The sequence below is a fragment of the Corvus kubaryi genome, unplaced genomic scaffold (assembly GCF_017639235.1).
Source record: "Corvus kubaryi isolate FWS band 111438036 unplaced genomic scaffold, C.kubaryi_AGA036_p1.0 37387, whole genome shotgun sequence".
NCBI classification, from domain to species: Eukaryota; Metazoa; Chordata; class Aves; order Passeriformes; family Corvidae; genus Corvus; species Corvus kubaryi.
In genome coordinates, this window is record NW_024581129.1 from 2,357,816 (window position 1) to 2,380,004 (window position 22,189).

Sequence of the window (22,189 nt, forward strand, 5' to 3'; positions counted from 1 at the left end):
GATTCTTTAAAGGTCATTATCTGAGAGTTGCCAGCTAGTAAATGTCCCTGAAGTGCTTTTGTGGGATAGTTACGTTTGAACTGCTGGCTGGTTGTGTTGGTGGGAAGAGGGAACCAGTGAGTTTAAAACCCAGTACTTGAACAGTGCTATTGGTGAAGAATTGCACTTTAAGAACAAGTATGCTGGTATTGCTGCTAAATAGACAGAGTTTATGCTTGGGCAGTGTATTTTTGACTTCCTGCAACCAGAGGTATTTCAAATATTAAGCCCAAAATGGCATGTCATGTCTAGCTATAAATACAGCAGCAGAGGAGGCAGGTGAAAGTCACCCCTTCTCTGCACACTGCCATCCCTGAGGGATAGACAGGCTCTGGACACAGGCATTTAGTGGAATTACAGCTGCTAGTTCCACAGTGGTACTGTGCTACAAAGCACTGTGTTCTTGGATATGTCAAAAGGGATTTGTAAGAAGCATTTTTTTCTGATAAATTACTTTTATTTTTCAAAATTGCTTCAATTTAAAGTCACTTTTCTGTATTTTAACTAGCCACAACAATGACATTATATTTTTAAATCAAATAATTTTCTAAATAATAGTTTTAGAAGGCAAATACTTAGTACTCAAACATAAACAACTTATAACTTATCTTTTTTTTCACTTAAACCCAGATTTTTACAGTAAAGTAAGTGAAACTTGGCAATGTAGGGAAAAATGCAAAGGTACATTATAAAGCTTATTGTATGCAATCAGGTTGGTTGTTGGAGATGTAAACACTGACTATTAAAAGGAAAAATCTTCTTGATACAATGCAGAGAAAAATACAATCCTAATAATTCTCTAAAAATACATGTAATAAAGTTATTTATTTGGACAAGATACTGTGCAATTTATGCAAAACCTATTATGGTAATTAATGCAACACATTATTTATGGTTCTCCCACAATGTATGTATAAACCAGAAATCTCTAATCACATGCTGGAAAGATCAACAGGTTCTTTTTTTAACAGTAAAGCATCTTCAATCTTCATTCACATTTGTACTTGGAAACAGTGCTTTCCTTGGCATTAAATACCAAATATATTCCTTAAATACGTGCAAACATTAAGTTTTACTTCTACAAATACAGTACTGAGACCACACCAAACTCTGCTCATCATATAAAAATAGCTCCATATACAGTCACACACAGAGAGGAGAAATGAATGTAAACTGTCCAATTATGATAAATAAGTCAGGAAAAAAAGCTTATTTTGAGAATAGAAAGTGGTTTCATGTTGGAAAAAGGGATGAATAAAATCACTTACTAAAAATGAAGAGCAAAGCTTCATTCTGAACTGCCATCAGTGTACACTGGCAAACTCCACTGATGTCAGTGAAGTTATTTTGCATTCCTACCACTGTAAACTCAGAGTTTAAACCTTCCCTTGACTTTTACAGTATGAAAGCATAATTTGCAATGATGTGGAACGTAGCCTCCAGAGTCTAGTGCCTTCCAGCCTCATTAGGTAGGCATCTGTGTACCTCAATTATCCCAGTTCCAGTTAAGCTGAGGACAGAACATGATTTCCCAGCTCTTGCACTGACAGTTTACAGCGAGACCTCGCTGAGCCCAACTGACCGGGACTGGGCTCTCTCCAGTGGCTCCCTGAAAGCAGAGAGAGGTTCTTCTGCCTGATTAACACATTGCTCACTGTGAGCAAAGAGAGCAAAAATTGGCCCTTCCTGGTAACTGCAGCCTAAGCAGAGTTGTACAGAATTGGATTTTGCTGATGGGAGCAAGATCAGCCTGACCCGAGTCCGTCCTTACACACGGAGCCCTCCCGTGAGCAGAGCTCCATGCATGGGTAAGGCCCTGTACAAACAGGACCAGTTGTGTTTGCCTGCAATTCATTCAAATCAAAACAACATCTTCATTTGTGCTCAAGGACAGTGTGCAAGATGTGTCAATACAAGAGAGATGTAGGGAACATTAAAAAAAAGAAGTAAATGTAGTGATCATCTGCACATATTCACATTTGTATGGTGTGTAGCAGCTATGATAAAGGGTCAGAAATACATTGTGGTTAAAAACCTTGCCTGCTTTGACAAAACTATGAACTCTATCAAGTCACATTTTACACAAGATGCATTAGAAGGATTCAGTACTTAAAATACCCCATTGCAAAGTCCAGTTAAGTCAAACATATTAGTAGCACAGAAAGGTCACATTTTTCTCTTCAAGCAGGAGACATTTTGTTTCTTTTAAATTACTTGATAGCAACATGTAGATGGCAACAATTTAACAGTTAACAGAATTTCTGTCCAATTCTTGACTTTCACTGACCATCAGAAGGGTCTTGGAGTGTTCTGTTTTCCCTTTACTCTCCTCATCTTCTCCCTCCTTCGATACTGCCGGGTTTTCTTCGGCGGTGTCAGGCACAGCAACCTGAGATGCTTCTGTTGCATTTCCTCTGACTGTAATGTGCTCCCACCCACCCTGTGAAAAAGTGATACAGAAATTCAAAAGAAGAAACATCACCCTGTCAGTGCTGTTATCTGATGTGATGCTTTATGTGCACTGCTAGTTTATACTATTTGTTCATGAGGAAAGTTATCCTGCTCTGGGATGAATCAGAAAAAAGGCTCCCTGTAAAATGAAACAAAATACAACAGACCTCCCTGACAGGGAGTTATAGAGGTGGAAAACTTGAGGATTATTTCTTATCACAGGGAATTAAGATTAGTAGAGTCAAGCATTCATAACAGAGCCACTGCAGATGTTCCACCAGCTTAAAAGGTGGCAAAACCTTAAAAAAGCCTTTCTCAAAACATTGAGAATAATACAGTGTACAACAGTGAGGAATAATCATGAGCAGACCAGGAAGGAATCCACTTTCTTTTCAAATGGCTCTTACTCTGCTAGTTTTTCCATTGTAACTTTTAAATTACGTATTTAAAATGAATACTTATCAAATGCAAATAAACAACTTCCCAGCAACACTTGCACAGCCTATTATAGTAACTTCAAAAAGGAACATAAACCTGAAGGCAAATGTCAGTTTCCTGCAGGTATATCCCAGCTTTCCAACGCTGGGAAGGATGGCACTTCCCTTTCTCTGTGAGCCCATGGACATTGGGATGTACAACTTCCAGGCAGTTCTGTGCCCCCAGCACTTACCCCAATACCATAATCCCACGAGAGGCCTTTAGGTTCCATTGGCTGGACACCAGTCCGGTGGCAGACGGTCCCACAGCTCAGACTGTGGCTGCCCTGCACTTTGTCAGCTATCACCCACACCTCGAGGAAGCAGAGAGAGGCAATAAAATGTGCTGCTCTTCCCAGATGTGAAATCTCTGTCTAATCCCTCTCAAAAAGCAGTCTTGGTCTTCAATAGGCTGAAAATTCTCTAATTTAGGCAGCGAGACACCCAAACAAACTATAGAGCAGTGTTATAATTAAAACATTGCCTGGTAAGACTTGGCAGGAAAGAGATTAAATATATAAAAGCCTTCTTAAAATACATAGCTTTGTTTAAAAAAAATGGAAAAATAATGAGGCTTTTTACAGCAGAGGGCTTGGCTGTATCACTATTTCATTGGTATGGTTTTTTGTCTTGCTATCAGATTCCAGCATTTAGACCAACACTTTGTGGAACAAAGTTAAACAAAACTAAGGCTGAAGAACATTTAATTACTAAGGTATGTTCTACATAATTTTTAATAAACTAATGAGATACAAGGAAGCTCAGTACACACCTGGTCCAGGGGCCCTACAGACATTTTTCGGATATTATTTGAAACATGATCCCAGGTAGATCCTTGAGGGTAGCTGGGTGTGATGCCCTGGCGGTACCAAAGATTGCCTGTAAAACAAAGTGCTGGTTACAGCCCAGTATGGCTGTTTGTCTGCAGTGCTGTAAACAACATAAATCAGGAATTTATTCTTTCTGTGTTCTGGGGAAATGCTGTTACAGAGGTGGACAAAATTAAGTTCTCACTTTGGAATTTGTATTTCTGTAATTACTGTTTATAAAAACCAGCAAATACTCTGTTTTGTAAAACTTCTTGGGGAAAAATGTTCATATAAGGAACTATGCACTAGAAAACAAAAGAAAATGAGATGAAGGTTTCTGAATCTGGTGTTAAAGGCTTGTTTCTTGTACAAAAGGTGCTTCATGATTTATCTGTTTTGGAGCAGGATTCCAGACAAAACCCTGCCATGCAATTCTCTGACATTCATCAGTGTCTTCCCCCCACAGAGCACAGCTGCTGGATTGTTGTTAGCCAGGGCACTATCAGATATAACAAAACCCAGGCCTTCCGAAGCAGTACCTAAGTGCACTGCTACTCCAAATCCTTCAATAGGAAATATTACTCCCTTTGGAGCACCAGTAATCATCTGTCCAGTTCTAACTTAGCCTCTCCTTTTTAAATCAGTCTGGTGTAGACTGATGTACTTTTTGTAGCACTGCCTAATAGTTTTTTAAATCCTTACCATTTTTATCCAAGACAAACACAGATGTTCGTCCTACTGAGACTTGCTTTAACTTCTGTTTTTGAGGTGAAGGGATATGGTACCAACAGTCACCTAAAGGTCAGAAATCTTGAGTTAAGCATTGAGAAAATAGAATTAGGCATGGAAATGCCTGCAGTTGAAATATAAGCAAGAAAGCTGTGAATGACCTCACACTTCACATATTTTTAACAACTCGTTTTTTACAATTTAACTTATGCAGGTGAAGAGCAAATTACCTGCTCTCATTATTGTATTATTTGTATGCACTGTTTTGCACAGCTATGGGAAAGGACTCTGTGAAACAGGTTGGACTTTTTCAGACATGGCAGTGGAACAGAGCAAAAGATAAAGTGCAGGTTCTTACCTGCAGGTTTGTTTGGAGACACCGAACCCCGGTAGAAGGCAGAACCATCTCTAGCAATAGCCCACACTTGGTAAAATGCCCCAATGGAGATGGAAATGAAGGGCTGGTCTGTTCCCACGTGCAGCCAGGATGTTCCCTAACAAATCATGGGAGATGAATTGTGAAGCAATAGTTAAAAATTCTATGACAAAATATTGTTGATTATTACCAAATGAGAAAAAAACAACATAGTGAAAAATATTCTGAAGAATAAATCTTACATACTTTACAACTGAACAGAAACAAGGTTGCTGATCCTCAAAGATATTTGGATAAACAACTCTTTGAAAATAGCTAAGTTGGACAATGAAGGACTTTTTCTATTAAAGTCACTGGATTTTGGATATCTACATGTCTCTGAACAGCTAGACTAGGGCCTTCTATTTTTTAAAAATCCCTTGTTTTTTATTACACAGAACAAGTCTCACAAAAATCAACTGATATGGGATTTCAGATTCTGGACAGATTCCAATTCTTACTGCTGCAGTGCCTTACAGATCAGGATGAAAAAAAATCCTTAAATATTTTTCAACTTCTTGTAGTTTTTCTCCAAATTCAATACTACAGTATTTTCTTAGATGTTTTTCCTGTTTTTTTATCCCACTGGTATCAACAGGCACTAGACTGGGACCATGCTTCACAGGGTCTATTCCTTGGCAATTCCTTTAAATGGGATACACCTATTATCAACAATTTCAAAAAACAAACAAAAAAAGAGGAACTAAGCTGCCAGTGCAGAAAGTGGAAGTAAAATGCTTCATGAGAAGATGGCCAGGAGCTGAGAGAGGCTCCTGCAGGTGATGTGGCACAAGCTCAGGTAGATTATGCAAGGGAAATGCTATTATAAGGAACGTGGGCAGCAAACTGTGCTGCAGCTGATGGACAGGGACTTCCAAATCTGGGACACAAAGGGATGAAAAATAACAAGGTGCTTTGAGAGAGGGCCCTGTGTGATTGTATGTACTTGTGTATTACATTAAATACCTCAATAAGCAGTAAAAACAAACAGGGAGCCTTACAGCTGGATTTTGCTGTGTCACTCCAAGCCTGCAGAGCACGTCTCCTTTGTCACTGATTGCCCACAGTGCTACTGCTTCTTCATCATCTGCATCTGAACTGGGAATTATGGAGATGTCCCACAGGGTAACAGGAGGCACTTCCAGCCATGGCCCGTTGGTGACTATCTTACATTTTCTGAGGCAGAAAAAAACCCAAGCCTGTCAGAAGTACATACTTTCTGTGACTGAATTTGTTTCCCAGTCTATTGTTGACTTCCAGTCCTAAAGTCTTTTCACTAGGCATACTTTTCATTAAATATTAGTATTTTTAATCTGAAAGAGGTTTTTAACACTCACTCATGTTTTGCATCAGATTTTGAAGTTTCAACTAATACAGATTCCTCAAAGCTTCTGTTGTTTGTTTTTTTTAAAGCTACTGTATAAAACCAAGACTACCCAAGAAGTCTGCAACTGGTGCTACACTGCTCCATAGCTCTCTCAGACTCACTGGGCAACAGCAGGGCAATAAATTGCAGAGAGAACTCCACACCCAGTTCATTCCTTCCTCTGTCTTGCTTGAGGGAATAATTTTACAATTCTTTTTTGGTGGGGCCTGTTAAAAAGGTTATGTAGCATCTTGAGGTAGGCAGAGGTAAGGCAGCTCTAAATGAAAGATTTGCTAAGTCTTGCTGGGAATTTGTGTACTTTTTCTGTGGAAACTGAAACAAAGTAGTGCTGTCTATTGGGGAAATTATGTTAGGCTCTATCATCACCACAATATTTTGTGTATGAAGAATGTCCTAAAAAACATCAGGACATTCCTCCATTTTCCAGTTCTGAAAAAAGCTTCGAAGTGAGGTGACTTGGTGACTTGAAATAAGCAACTTGAGAAATCTAGTTTTGATGCTTCAGAACCTCACTTCGAAGCTTTTTGTACAAGGGGCAAAATACTTTGTAGCATCAATACCAAACCCAGCAGTATGAAAGTTCACAGCAATTAATTAGGACAGCTGTTAAATGCTCTAGTATAGAAAGGACAGAAAAGTTGGAAAAACAGGGAATGCACAGACTTCCCCAGCTTATAGAATATAGTGGCAGTTTGCTGTTTTCCAGGTTCCACCTGGACATTTCCTCTGATGGAAATGGGGTTGCATTATCTGTGGCCTAGCACCAAGTATGTGGAATTCATAAATTAAAACTATTAATATAAAAGGCCTATTAACTTGTTGTTACAAGTGACCTCATATGTACTGATATAGCCAGTGTCTACTATTCCTTAATCATTTACCATAAGGAAAATCAGATATAGAGAAGAACCATCTGACTTTTATCTACAGATCCCACAAAATCCAATAGGGTAACCACCCATAAAGGCTTACAGTCAAGGCCATAATGCTAAAGATCATCAGTTTCTCTACTGGAGATGGGTTATTTATTGCAGGTTTCTTTACTTTTTCTTTTGTTGATTGGGTGACAAGACTCTTCACCTCATAACTGAAGTAGCCTTTTAGTGAGCAATTAGCATTCAAGTTCAAAACTTATTTATATTGAGGTTCCTCACCTTGCCCAGCGCCTCCGTCGGACAAAGTCTTTCATTGTCTTGTGGCCATGGTAGGACCTACCAAAACAGATTTAAACAGTGTTCATGAGGATGTCAGAGCATCTCCAGTGTCAGTGCCAGCCTGAGAGCACTGCCTCCATCTGCCCACCAGGCACCCCTGCTGACTTTAAAATTCCTGAAGTGACAGTTTGCCAAGTTCACCTCGCTGCCCTCCCTCCCTGCAAACATCAGCATGCCCACAAAAGGGGGGAAATGAGGCAGTGTTGTGTCCCTGTCAAAGGGCAGTTAATGTGCAAACAGAAGTGAGAAGGAATGAGGAGTGGAGCCTGGGATTTGGTAGAAGAGGAGTTTCCTTACGCTGGGAAATCAGCTGCGTACTGCCAGCCCTCCCGGTCCGTGCCACCCGCCGGGCTGAAGTCGATGTACCAATCTGAGACCTGTGGGTAAATGGGGACACTGGGAATAACAATCAACACCTAATGTATGATAAACACCTCTGCTTCTACTTGCCTCCACCTTTTGGAGAGCAAAGACTTGCTAAAAACCTTCTAATACTTGGAATACATACAGAGGTTCCCAAAGCTTTTTAATTCAGCTGAAGAGAAAAGGATCTAAGTCACGTTAAACAAAAAACCTCACTCAATGCTTAACATTCTTTTGACTGGAAGATTACTACTGGTTATGAATGGGAAAAACAAGGTTAAATGTTACAACAAATCCCAGAAGAAAATCTGGGCCCCTTGAACTCAAGTGTTGTATCCTACTTGCTAAGCCTGGACTTCTTTGTAAAAAAATTTGTAAGACAAAACTTACCCAAGACCACTGCGGAGAAGGAGGCTTGGTGTTGGTCTTTGTACATTCCTGCAGGCCAGAGGCATCACTCCACATGTATCTGTCTGTGGGCAGACCTCTGTGGTGGTGGAACAGTGCACAAGGAATGCAAGGTCATTTACAACAGGGAGTTTAAAGGGCGAGGGAAGAAAAGCCTATTTGTAGCACTTCCTACTTTCACACACAGAACACTGCCATCATGAATCTCTATTCAGAAATCTCTATTTAGAAATAGTGAGTGATGAGCATAGTGGGAAAGAATCTGTACTATTGCTTCCAGTTATACCAGACCTGAGGACCATGTAAATTGTTCTCTGTAGAACGATATTCCTCACTACCATTTAAAACTGGAATGTGAATCCCGTTTATGTGGATATGGATTTTTCAGTACTTTTGTTCAAATATACTATTCAAGAACCCAGTGTATTTAGCACAATGTGTATACGAATATATAGATCCTAATAACTTTTCTGTCTGGCCTTAATAGTGAAAGATACTGCAAGTAGGCACACTTTGTGCAATCACAAAGCACAAATCTGTAATGTTTTGCCATAAGGACATTTTGAAAAGAAATTACAAATTAGAAAATTGAGAAACACTGCTCCTTCCATCACAGGTTAACTATGAATGTTGAAGTAACTGGAATAACTCTTCCAAAAAGCTAGAAAAAAGGCCTTGTTTCATTTATTAAAGTATTAAAGTAAATAAATACAATAAATTGAGTAAATAACCTGCTGCTGTATCCAGTGACCGGGTTCCACCGTTGGTTCTCGTAGATGTAAACACATTTCACATCTGACTGTGTATAAATGTTATCAGCACTACTGGCCAGTCCTGTGAGGAATAAATCAGGTGGATTAGAGAAAAGCTAAAGCTTAGAGACATTACATTTTCAATTCCAATAGCCACTGATTATTGTATTTCTCACTCTGAAGCTGTACCTTGGATGAAGCCACCTCCGTATCCCCCGGTGTACACCCAGGCTGTGTGGTCGTAGCCAATGCCCCACACCACGCCCCGGCTGTTGCACTCTATCAGCCAAAGGTGGCCTCCCACCTGACGCCAGAACCTGCCAGGAAAAGGACATTTTATTCAACACCACATCCTTCAGGAATGTGTGCTTTCCCCACCAACAACCCAGCAATCTTCAGGACAGGCAACTTTCTTTCCTCACTCGTCTAACCACTGTGCAACCTGTAAGTGAAGGCAGATACCAGCTGAAAGCATTTCCCTCTGAACAGCTACCAAAAAGCAGATGGTGTTATTCTGCTTGAGGGGTTTGCAGTACCATATTGCCACAGTTGTCATAAAAACTGTCGAGAAACTGCTTCTGGACTGCAGTGTCTATGGAGGACTGCGAATTTCAGATAAAACTGAAAGCTCAAATTATATTCCAATTACAGAGATTAGATTTACTTTTAGTCTAGGCTATCTCTTATGACATTAAAAATGCAATTACAAAAAATGGGATCTCAGTGAGAAAGGCTTTTGAAATCACAAGGATATCTCCAGAATCTAAGAATTAAAATACGATTAGGTGAATTTCTTTACATGCAGTCATGAATAGGAAGGCACTCATTAACCCTGTCACTGAGAGACATCTGCAGTGCACTACACACTCCAACAGCCCATCAAAGCCACTGAACTGACAGGAAGGACATTCTTTGCTGGATGGCATCCCATGCAGAAAGAACAGCTTCAGAAGCCTCTTACATTTGATCACACGGCATCAGCTGGGGTCCGGCCTCCAGCTCAGGACTTGGCTCACTAACAAAGATGTCTCCTTTACAAGTAACTGACCAAATGGCATGGTGAGAAGGAGGGCCTTGAATCCGTCTGCTTTCACAGCAAGACATGTTCAGCAAAGACAGCTACAAAACAAGAAGCAAAAAAAGCTTCTATTTACAGCGAGAACAAAAATTTCCATAGAGATGCTCAGTACTGTAAAACAAAAATTTACCTCTGCATGTTATTGCAAATCAGCAAAGTGAATTTGCAGCCTTTTCTCAAAAAAAATTCCCACTAGAATTCAGTGGTTCAGAAATTATTACACAACCACTGGAACCGCTGTGGTTTGCAGGAGCTGATCAGGATGAAGCATCTCTCAGGTTTGCTCCTGCTCCAGTGTGTCTATGCCTGTCTGCCTGTACAAAAGACTCTGCAACAGTGACAACACAGAATGGTTCTTCTACCAATGCAGAAGAACACAATAACTTAATTCAACTCCTAACTCATTCCTACCCTAATCTATATCCAGAGATGGGAAGAGAATAAAAAGCAACATTTGTGTTGCTGTGGATAACTGCAGCACCAGAAAGCACGCAGACTTCAGAGGAGATAAGAAGCCTCAGGTGCCTCTAAGTAAGTTTGATCAGATGGTTTAAATACCTAAACTTAAAAAACAGATGAGTGGCCTCAAGAGTTTAAATGTAATGCCGAGATTTCAGAGACTGGCTTCTATGTTTTATTGCAGATACTGCCAGCTTGAAATGAGAGATGCCCAGAATTACCCAGTCATGCATTTCTTGCTCCGTTGCAGCTGCCAGGCGGATTGGCCATCGCTGCTTTGTCCTCTCAGGTGTGTACAGTGCAAAGGAGTGCTTGGCTTCATTCAGCACCTCAACTATAATGGTCACTTCATTGAGGAACACATGGATGTACTAAGACAAGAGAAAAAAAACCTGTGACTTAAGGCAAACCTTCCACAGATCCAGCATTTTTGCACTTCAGGTCTACAAACAAGGCATTCCTGCCAAGGACAGCAAAGAATCAATTCTTGGCACAGAGGGAATGGGACTCAATTTCCAACCTTGCACCACCTCTGATTCCTATTGCCTGCAGGCATTAACCCTACTTGTGAAGACCCTGTTCAGCCAAGCCAGAACAAGCCATCACAATCAAGAACATTTTGAACTTCCAGAAGAATTCCTAATTAGTGCAGAACTGATGGTTTAAGCAGTGTGAGTGGTTCCTGACTGGGTATTTCTGACACAGCATTAACACAGCTCAGAGAAGCCTGTGGTTTGCTGGTACCTGGGGTTACCTTTGAATTGGTTCCCAAAGCTCAGAACAGTAGCGTGCCATAATTTGCCTCCTTTCAAGAAACTGTTTCCCCTTTGGAGGTTTGCCAAAAGCAAACCCAGGGGTCTGCAGCTGAACACACCTTTTTCTCCTCATGATACATGTAATAGATGAACAGGATGCTGTCGCGCATGCCATCGCTCCCGGTGAACTGCTCCAGTGCCACTCGAACGTCCATCCACTTATGAGGCTTCCAGTTCCTCCACCACTGCAAGGCTCCAGTTTTAACCCAAACCGACTACGAGGCAAACACAAAATTACAGCAATGAAGAAACTGCACGACTCTTTTTCTTTCTCCCAAATGCCGTTTTTGTGACCAGGAGTTGCCTGTGCTGCAGGTTAGTCTGTATCATACATTCATACACTGTATCACACTGAACACTCATAAAAGTGGATAAAAAGATACTGAAGTAGCACGTGTACAACAGTAGTAACATCTTACCCCGCAAGAATGCAGTAGCACGCAGGTACTAATTGACTCAAGTCTGCTTCTGTTATAACAGAACCTCTGTTCAGAGTTTAAAGGCTTTGACATAATTCTTTTAAACTTGATTAAAGCCCTGGACTCCAAGTGTTTTTAATCAAATAATTCCAGATGTCATTTGGCAATTAGCAATGAAGGGACCAAAAATATGAATGAATCTGAAAAGAGCCAAGGAGTCATAACAAAGGGAACATCAAACAAAACTGCTGCTATTTATGTGCTGCCATTGACGTTTTCATCATTTATTTAGGCAAGTTGAATTAGTCCTGATGGCCACAGAAAGGGAAGCTCACCTAGTTGAGTCACTGTTTCAATTAAGATGCCTCATCTTGTGGTGGAATAATTCATACAATATTCCACTGTTGCAACCACTTCTCTGAGGATTTGAGGTCTCACAGTACCCAAATAATGCTGACCAATGCTTTGTTTCTTCCTAAATAAAACTATCTGATAATGCTTTTAGATGAAAAAAGCTGCTGCTCCATGTTTGAAAAGCTGTTCATTTCCCACAGGGAGCTCAGACATTAATAATCCAGGAAAGTTGTCCCAGACAGAAATAAGGGCAAGAATATAAAGCTGGCAATAAGTTCAAATCAGTATGTCAGAAATGTATTACTGATTCCCAGATATGTTTAGAAGCTAAGAGATAAATGTCCTCACTGCTTACCTGCTCAATAGCCTGCTCGTAGTGCCTGAAATTCTCCAGTTCCCGCTTTGTCCTTTCACTGAGCTGCTGAAAAATCTGCTTCCTCCACGCTGCTGTCTGTGCAGGAGTGATAGACAGGGACAGAGACTGCACAGACGATGACAAACCTGGGACAGAACCAAACCCAATAAAATCCAGTGAGCTTTGAGTACAGTTCTGTGAAAGGTCAAACACGGCGCTCCTTTGAACACCAGACTGGATCAACCCAGTCTAACACCATTTTTACAGTGATTATCATTTGGAATCAATGTATTACAGCCAAACTTTGTAAATGATGCATAGAAATAGGATCACTAGATCATTCTACAGAAGCTTTTAAATCCATAACCTTGTAAAAATGGGAGTTTTGTCAATGCAAGACAATTAGATAATATACTGCATCACGAGTTAGACTGTTAAATACTGGGATGCCACAATTCATGGTTTATTTTACCCATCTCAGTAGGAATGGCAGTGAGGCAGTTATTTCTGGCATCTGCATCTCCCAAGAGGGCCCTTTTCACCCCTTCCTGTTCAATGATATGTGTTTTGCCCAAAGTTGCAGTCTCAGTACAATTAAAAATGAGATGTAGATCCAGCACAGATTACTTTACAAAACTTACAGGAACTCAGTAGAAAATATCACTTTCACATTTATTTATCTCAAGCCCAAAGTGCTCTACAGCTAAATACTGCAGCACTATGCTCAGGCATGAACCTACTAACAAACTGCAGTAAGAGAAAGTGGGTTAGCACAAGTTTTGCACCATGGCTTTGGTCAGAAAAAACAAACCAACATTTTTCTTAAAGAGCATGTTGAACTGTGACTGGAACTGGGGTGTGCTGTGGTGACTGGCCAGTACCTGATGGAGCAGTGAACCACTTCAGTGGGCTGTGCAGGTCTACAAGACAGCCTCCCCCAGACACCCAGGCCCACAGTGGGTGCTCATCAGCTCCGTACTGGTCTTCAGCTCCCACCGAGAACACGCCCAGGGAAGAGAGGCTGGATGTGTCTGCAAAGCTGCTGACAGAGAGGACTGGATGCTTCTGAGCCTCCTTCAAGTCAATGTTTATCCACTGCAGTTCTGCAGAAGGATTTGGGTTTGCAGGAGATTTATTCATTTCAAGGTTATCTTTCTCAGTAGTAGCTGAAGCAGCAGTGGCTTCTCCTTGCTCAGAGTGCAGAGGATCCACAGGCAGCTGTGCAGATGTGTCAGCCTGGCTGGCTGGGCTGTTCCCAGCAGCTGCAGCTCCCAGCAGGGCAGTGCTGGCAGGGCTCGTGGGCACGCCAGGGAGCTCTGTATCAGAGGAAGGATCTGCATCACCCTGAATGACCGCGCTTGTTTGGTTCTGAATATCATCAGTAAAGAAACAGCCAGCACTGAAGGACAAATAGATAATTAATTATCATCCAAAGCATTGTAAATTAGCACAGGCCTTAGATCACAGACACACAGAAATTGATTTAGTGTTTCACTGTAGGAGAGAAACAGCAGATTTCTCTTTTAAAGGTCAAATTCTATCATCAGAGGAAAGAGTCCGACACAAATCTGGCAAACTGGTCTAGTAAATCTGAAACACAGGAAGGAACTTCACTGATCTTTTCAAACAATTGGTGGTGTTGGCTGCCTACAACTGTCAGGAAAACACTGAAGCAACATTGCATTTTCTGAATATGAAAGAATGAATAGAATTTTTTAAAGCCCATTATTAACATTATGATTTGTCTTTGCTAAAGGGAACTTCTCAGCACACACTCTGGCTCAAACAAGTAGCTTCTGCAGTCCTCCCAGATTCATTGGCATGTGTGGCACAGCCCAGAGGCCGGCAGGCAGGGGGGAGTAACTGATTTAATCTCCCTAGGAAAAGAAACGTACAGTGACACTCAGGAAGAATAATTCCTAAGTGGAATTGGCACTCCTTCATGGTATTTCATAGACAACATTTTCTCTTATTAGAGACTAGTTCCAGATAGTGATAGTATGCCCAGAGGAAAATGCTTTACTGCATTTTCTGCATCATGCAGTGAATTCCAATGTGGGAGCTTCAGATTCTTCTCTGAGTGCAACAACTGCTGCTTACTGTTAATTTTAATGGCAAAAATGCAAATGCCTTTTGGCATACATAATGATTAGAGAAGTCTTCCCCGCTCCTCCCTGTCTGTACCACTTGAACATAAAGAAATATCTCCTAGCATTGAAACTCTTGCTGTACAAAGTCTTGAGCAGGTATTTCATGACGTACCTGAGCAGACTCGTTGAGCTCCCAGTCTGAGATCTGTCACTCTCTCTGCCAGACACAATTGCCTTCCATGTCTTCCCACTGAGCTCACTTGGTGTGACACCTTGACGAAAATAAATCGCTCTGTCATCACAGCCGATTCCCCAGACCTAGGGAGGGAAGGGGCTTGGTGAAAGAAGTGACTTGGAATGCAGTAGGTTATCAGATACAAAAAGGTGCAGTGGTGCAGAATTGAGCACAGAAAACTGCTGGACACAGTGTTTTCCTTTTGTGTTCTTCCTTAATGCTGACACTGTAGATGCAGAACAAAGTTCTGTACCAAAGCCTATCTGCACCTCCCTGTGCCACACAAGACACTTGCTGACTGTCACCTTCAGGTGCAGAACTGCAGAATTCAGCCCCTTTCCCTCCCAGCAGTTTAAGCCCAGGGCCCTTTGTCCAGCCAGCCCTATTGGCATGGCTGAGAGTCCTCACCACGTGAGCAGTGCCTGTACAGAGGGGAGTGTAAATACCCTCCCAGCTGCTCCCCAGCTCTCTTACCTGGTTGTTTAAGCCTACAGTTACCATCATCATTTCTCCAACCATTTCAATCCAGCTTGTTCCACAAGGATTATGTGAGTTCACTCCTCTTCTAAACCACACCTACCATAACAACAGAAAGTCCAAATTTTTCTCCTGCAGTATCAGGAATTTAGTTTCTTTAGTGGATTAGTCTTAATCTCTAGTACTGACTTGCCACATTGTCTTAAGAAGTCAATTACTTCCTTGATTCTTTTTCTTTATCAGATAAAGATAAAACAATTCTCCCAATAGTACCTACACTGTGTGTCCACCTGCAGCCAGAAGAGCCCACAAGGAGACTTTTTTGTAGGACTTTCTGTGACAGAGTTAGTTTCTCTGCTGTTGGAAAAATACTTTCTATTACATGTCTACATGTAGGCTATTTTTGATCACTCTGAATGGGCTTCTAAATAGTGTTCTTACATTCAAATCCTAGAAGCAGGGCAGCCAGAGGGAACTGTCAGGGGGATGTCTTTAGCAGTACAGCTCTTTACATTGTCTCCCCTTAGATCTGACTTTACCAATCTGAAAGTGTCTGTGGGCTGGGTACCTGGAAAAGGTTTCCTCTGTATGTAGCATATAGCCTTATAGTTCTGCAGTAGCAAGCAGCTCCCTTAGAAGCTGTTGGTTGAATCCCATAACATCAGGATACTTGACTGCCCTGTGGCAGATCTGAAGGAAAACACACCAGCTTATCTCCATTGATTACAGTGGGTTTATCTGGCAGATGGAGCAGGCTGGGCACAACCTGTTACCATGGCTCAGCTGACGAGTAGTGACTCACTAGACCAGAGAAACTCAGCAGAACTGCTGCACTTGCACAGAGTTCATGCCTGGCTTTCAATTCAGTCTGAAGGAGCAGGGAGTTGGACTCCATGATCCTTATGGGTCCTTCCAACTTAAGACATTCTATCATTCTAAGTTAAAACTCCAGTAAGAAAGTAATCACACATCCACAGAAGAGATATCTCACCTAATTAAATACCAAAACCCCCACATTAAAAGGCTGATGAAGAGGGAACAGTTGGAATAAGAAGATAAAAAAATAGCATCATAAATATAGATGAGAATATTCCCCATGCTGCTTTTGATGTAAAATTCAGTCCTTGTGGAAACAGGAGTCACTTCAATTTTGATGCTTAATATCCCTTAGAAGATGCCCCATATCCAGTCCCCACCAACATCCCCACCCACCTGCCAAATCTGTCTGACTTGGGTTTAGAAAATTCCTTATAAAAGAAAAGCAGAAAGTCTTCCTTCAATTAAACTCAACTATCGCAAACCACAGAGCATTCCCATAACAGCAAGGGGAACTAGAATTCCCCAGACCATGGGGATACAGAGTCCAAATCACAATGCTTCCTGGGCAAGTTGCACTCCTGTTTGAGAGCAGCAGACAGGGAAAGGGAAGGAAAAAAGCAGAAGCAGAGCATGACCCTCTTACTTTTCTATCCTTTGTAACACACCACACCACATCAACACCCACGGAGACGTGCATAATCCCATTTTCAGAGCTTGGAGACTCCACAATACTCCAGGAAATTCCTGCAAAAGACAGAACCCAGAAGGCATTGTAGGTTAGTTTCTTATTCAACACTATACAAATCAAAGGGGTTTCCAGCCAAATTTAACAAACTTTACCTTGAGGGTTATTCCTATCAATTCCTTCTCTCACAATAGCTTGCCCTTCCCAAAGAGTTGCCCAAAGGAGGTCATAGGGTCCACAGCTGATCTGTACAACTTCACCAGGAGTGGTGACTAAGGACCATGTGGAACCTTCTGGATTGTGATGGCAGACATTTTCTCTGTACCATACCTAGACAAGTTTAAAAAAAACAAAAACAAATGAAATAAGAAAAAAATATCACTACAACAATGAAACCATTGAGACAAGAGTAAAGCCAAACTGGAAAGAACAGTTCTCCTTTAACAACAGGATTTTTTTATGTAGTGTATGGTACTCTGACCTTTAAAGGTACGTTTTTTTAATGTTGATTATGCAGTTGAAGCCATTTCCTTATGTACTTAGGGAGGAGGCTGTTCTACAGAGCAGCTTTTATCATGGAACTGAATCTGGATTGGGTACAGTAACTTATTGCTACAAGTTTTGTGTATATTTCAACATTTAAACCACTTCAGTGTATTTCAGGGCATGTTATATAAACTGAGAGTGAACAAATACATAACACAAAAATGTTACTGTTAGCTGACAGCCTGACCTCACTTTCACTGAACAGAGCTTGCCACAATATGGGGGAATAATTCCATTCTCTGTGCAGCCCTTGGTGACATCCAGCCATTTGCTAGTCTTGGACTGTGCAATTTTCTGTAGATCACAGTCGAAATAGGAAGGTCAAACATAGAAAGCATCCTGTGGCAGTCACATGAGTGCTCCACAGCATGACTGCTGAGTGCTAAATCTTCATTTTTGGAAATACTTTATTTCCCTGGGGACTTTCACTTGGGAAATGAAAGCATTTTACAGTGGCAGTCAGGTAAGCTTGTAGACTGGGGTGCTTGTCACATATTACTAGAAAGTAGGAGGAATAGGGAATTTTATTTTAAACAATTTAACCAAGATTGCTTGCCCTTCCAGGCAGTGCCAAATGTGACTGAGAGCTCAGGCTATCTGTTAAAAGTATTACATTCTGCCCTGTGAGACCATAAGTTAGAAACTGTCTAGAGACACAGGAATATCAGATACATGCTGTAAGGATGAAGGAAGAAAAGGGAGAATCAAATCTTCACAGCACTGAGCAAAAGAGGACACCTCATGGGAGGCCTAAAACCACCACCAACAGAGAAAGATGTATAGTTTTCAATAGAAAATAAAATGAAAACATTTCAGAGCTGGATGCCACATTGCCAGGTCAGGAGGTGACCACTTTCTGATCAGTAAGTCTTAGAAAACCATTTTGTAAACTCTTGAATTCTCTCTGTCTCTCCATCCCAAAGGCACAATGCTTCACCAGAACCTTTGTCAGGTTTTAAAGCTCCTTCTCCTGGTTACGAGCACCACAGTCAGCATTCTGGGCATTTTTCAAGATATAAGATAGTACTCAACCCAAGTTTTTAAGATTCACCTGTTCACAGAGGTTAAAGGCTTCCATAAAACAATCCTAGAGATACTAAGCCTTTCCATTTACAACACAAGTTGTTACATAATGTAGTCCCAAAGCAGCTTTTCATCCAGATGCACAAGCAGTGTATTTCCTTACCAACATAAGACAATAACACTCCTGCCTTGCTTTACAAGTATTTAACTCCTTTCCACTAGTAATTTTAATTAGAAAACTTAAGGAAGGCACACATACCCTTCCTTGCAAAGAAACTGCCCACACTGACAGGCGGCCGAGGGGCTCGTCCGTGATCTCCCATCCTCCGATGGAGATGTCATTGAAAGGGTCTGGCAGCTGGTCTGGTTCATCATGGGACACAATCTGGAGCAAAGGGAAGGAAGGTTGAGGAGAGGAGACACTGCAAACAGGTGACTTGGCTGGTGGCCTAGCCTGTTTCTTGCAGATTGGTTATGTAGCGCTTCCTAGAGTGTTTGAGCATGGAGATCCTCCCTCTCATTCAAGGCCTCCATATGCAGAGAGGGAAACGCTGCCAAGGCAGCATGGAGAAGTCTGTGTTTTGTACCCTAACTAAAGGAAGTTTTTATTCACAGAACACTGCATACAGAATTGGAAAGCTGAAAGATCAAAAATTACACATTTTTAATGTCCTTAGAATGGAACAACGATTATTAAAGAACAGTTATTCACACACATAAAGGAGCAGCTGGTGAACAATACAAGGCAGATGCCAGCTTGAAGGAGAGTGTTTTGTCACACAACCAAAGGAAGTTAAAAAGTTGATCTGAAATTTGCAAAGGAGCTGAGCATCCATCTCTAATTGCTTCACCATGAGATTTGGCACCTTATTACCACAGGTTTCTATGAAAAATCCCAGCCTTCCATTTATGCTAACAAAATAGCAAGTTGGAAGTGAAGGAATCCAAGTCCAGCCTACAGAAAAGTCATAAGAATTAACTTCCCCACCCTTATAATTGATTATTTCAGACCCTCAGTTTATTTAATATTTAAAAGAGATCCAGAACCTTCGCCCAAATGTCCCGGGATTTGTATCTCCTGTATCTGATCCATCTCCTGCGTCTGACACAAGAATTCCATCTCTTATCCTTTGTGTAGGTGCTGGGGAAGTCTATGGCATAAGTCCAGCCCTGCAAACAGAGGTTTTCTTGTATGAAAACAGGATCAAGGGAAAGCTTGAAGACATAACTCAGAGCAATTCTGCACAAGACTCACAGCACAAGTCACTCTGTGTCTCTAGAGCCCTGATTAACAGATCAGCTAATTCCATGAATGATTTATGAATCATGCCCAAATTCCTTGGGATGATATACACAGAACAAACAAGACACAGTAAAACATTTTACTTTCTTCATAGTAAAGACCTTAAATAACAATGGCATTCGGTTGCCAGGATTTTGTGATTTTTTTGATCAGGAAACAAAGCTTCTACAGAAGCTCCTATAGACTTCAAAAGCCTTCAAACAAGATCCTTCCTTCTGTTGTATTAGAGTTGAGCTATTTCCCAGAAAGAAGTATCTATGGCAAGTTTTATTTTTACAGACTTTTTTACACTTCTATAACAGTTCTTTTCATTTTACAGAGTAAGGATTCCCAGAATAGATCTCTTTTTGGTATTGTTCACCTACCCCTTTCTCTGTTGGTTCCCCTCCAATATTTTCATCCACATACCAGTCAGACTCCCACTCCCAGTGTGGTGAAGGCAGTGTGAAACTATCAAGCTGCTGGTGTTTTAGCCCGCTCACATCACTCCACTGCCAGCGGTCACTGGGCAGTAATTTCTCACAAAAGCCACCAACTGGATTCCAGCGCTGCCAGAAATAATAAATAAAGTATTTTGTTTGAGATCACATTATCTCATTGGACATCTACAGGGAATCATGACATGTTTCTTATTTTCTGCACTAGAAGAGGAATAAATTGCTGGGATGAATTAGAAAGTGTTCACTCCATGAGGCCCTCCCTGACACAGCCTTTGGGGGAAGCTTTTTTGAATATCAAAGAAGGGCTGACTGCAGAGCTCGTCCCAACCAAGTCAGCTTCAGCTACATAAATAGGAACATCTGATGCTATATTTTACTAGGCACAGTAAAATATATTATATATTTTTCTTTGGTGATGTATGGCACCATGACACTGCAGCATTAGGGTAATGCTGGATAGATGGCCTTGGTATCTCTAATCTACTCCCAGAGAAAGATGATTCATATCTTGTCTGCACTAGAAAAACAGCACTGCCTCTGCCAGGAACTGTCTGGAGAGAACTGGATCAGCAAATCTCCCCTGGATCTCATGTTATATTTTTTCCCTAATCTGCCTTGAATCAGTTACAGAACAAATAACACAAGGATTTTCACCAATACAGCTGTCATTTTTTTCCCCCACACTCCTACATACTATAGAAATACTGGCAAAATCTGTCCTGTAATACTGTCTTACATTTTAGGGCATGTGAAAACTGAGTCGTTCAAAATCCATCTATAATTTTTACACAAAATATTATTTGCTGTTACTAGAAATCTGGCTAAATTGCCTTGTACATTATCTGCAAACTATTTCAGTTTAATTTTGTTGTTGTTAGCTCTTGTAGAATATTTATTTTTGTGCTTTCTAGTATTTTGTTTTCTGTTTTTCATTACCTAGAACAAACAAAATGAAAGTTTTAAAGTAACAAATAAAATTTTAAATTTTGCATTTTTAAAGAACATGTTTACACAATGAAAGGAACATTCTTAAATGGCTGAAAAGCTGTATCAATATTAAATAATGTATAAAATTAATTTGTTGTATTTTTGCCCATGCAAATTAAGTTAATGTCTTTTCCCAATTTATATTCATTCCAGTGCCCATTAGAAATCAGAGAAATGTGCTCAAGAAAATCCATCAATTTTCTCTCCCAAATAACTTTTGGTTAACTAGAAAAAAAATCTGATAAATTTCCTTTGAAATATGGTTTTAAAGACATTTTTTGAAGTCCATCAGATAGAAAGGATCATCTTAACACTCCTATGCAAAAAAAGTTGGAAACATTGTACTTTAATGGAAAATCATGCCTTTATTAGAGAAGTCTTTTTAACACTAAGAAATAGCATTTTCCTAAGAATAATATATTTCTGATAATGTATCTTTGGTGCCTGGAAGTAACACTGGACATTTTCTTCAGGGGATTGGGTATTTGTCACTTTTGTAAGGAAAGGAGAAATGTAAACCAGCCAGTGAAAAGGGTGAATGCTTCAGAACAGGTGGAGTTCACACTGGCATTGCTTTTGCTAGGAGCAGGGTAGTATAACTCATTTGGGAGTTTAAATACTAAAAGATAAGCTGGTATTTGGCACATATATGTACTCTTCAGAAACTTCTGGTAAAAAATGAAAACAAAACTGCTCAGTCGATTCTCTGGTGAGAAAAACACCCCGAGACAGCTGATGTAGGATGTGCTGGCAGCCCAAGCAGTGGCTGTGTCACAGAGGGACTGTACCTGTCATACCTGGTTCTCATAGGTCTCCTCCTGGTATCTGATAGGAACATCTCCTGAGAACACGTAGGTGTACACTTGATGGTCACAGGCTATTCCCCAGCAGCACTGTTTGACAGCAGAGACCCGTTTGAATTCCAGCTGTGTGTCCTTACAGAGCTCCCAGTACTGGCCAACAGTAGAGAGAGTGTAAACCCTCCCAAAAATGTCAACAGCCCACAAAAGGGAACTGGGCATGGCCATATCTGAAAGGCAAAACCGAGGTTATTAATGGAA

The 22,189-nt window shown here is 40.8% G+C and overlaps 1 protein-coding gene across 1 annotated transcript; it reads right to left on the reverse strand.

Moving 5' to 3' along the window:
- Positions 1 to 845: 845 nt before the first annotated feature.
- On the reverse strand, positions 846 to 22,189 carry TECPR1 (tectonin beta-propeller repeat containing 1). The gene is made up of 24 exons (XM_042036849.1): positions 21,926 to 22,189; positions 20,067 to 20,249; positions 19,446 to 19,568; positions 18,658 to 18,783; positions 16,985 to 17,159; positions 16,788 to 16,888; positions 15,323 to 15,424; positions 14,786 to 14,931; positions 13,405 to 13,922; positions 12,524 to 12,669; positions 11,455 to 11,610; positions 10,802 to 10,951; positions 10,005 to 10,162; positions 9,233 to 9,360; positions 9,023 to 9,125; positions 8,274 to 8,370; positions 7,818 to 7,897; positions 7,461 to 7,517; positions 5,921 to 6,095; positions 4,863 to 4,998; positions 4,478 to 4,570; positions 3,739 to 3,845; positions 3,161 to 3,280; positions 846 to 2,479 (listed from the first exon to the last, which is right to left on the reverse strand). The coding sequence occupies exons 1-24, from the start codon at positions 22,154 to 22,156 to the stop codon at positions 2,282 to 2,284; spliced, it is 3,609 nt and encodes a 1,202-aa protein (XP_041892783.1). The 5' UTR covers positions 22,157 to 22,189; the 3' UTR covers positions 846 to 2,281.

Bases quoted from the DNA above. Each gene is read 5' to 3' on its own strand.
- TECPR1 (XM_042036849.1), bottom strand. From the start codon at position 22,156: ATGGCCATGCCCAGTTCCCTTTTGTGGGCTGTTGACATTTTTGGGAGG. The intron at 9,361-10,004 runs GTAAGAGGCTTC...TTTTCCTGGCAG, and splicing joins CTGATGCCGTGTGATCAAAT to GTTCTGGCGTCAGGTGGGAG. The intron at 3,281-3,738 runs GTGTGTACTGAG...TGCTTCCTCGAG, and splicing joins CTGTAGGGCCCCTGGACCAG to GTGTGGGTGATAGCTGACAA.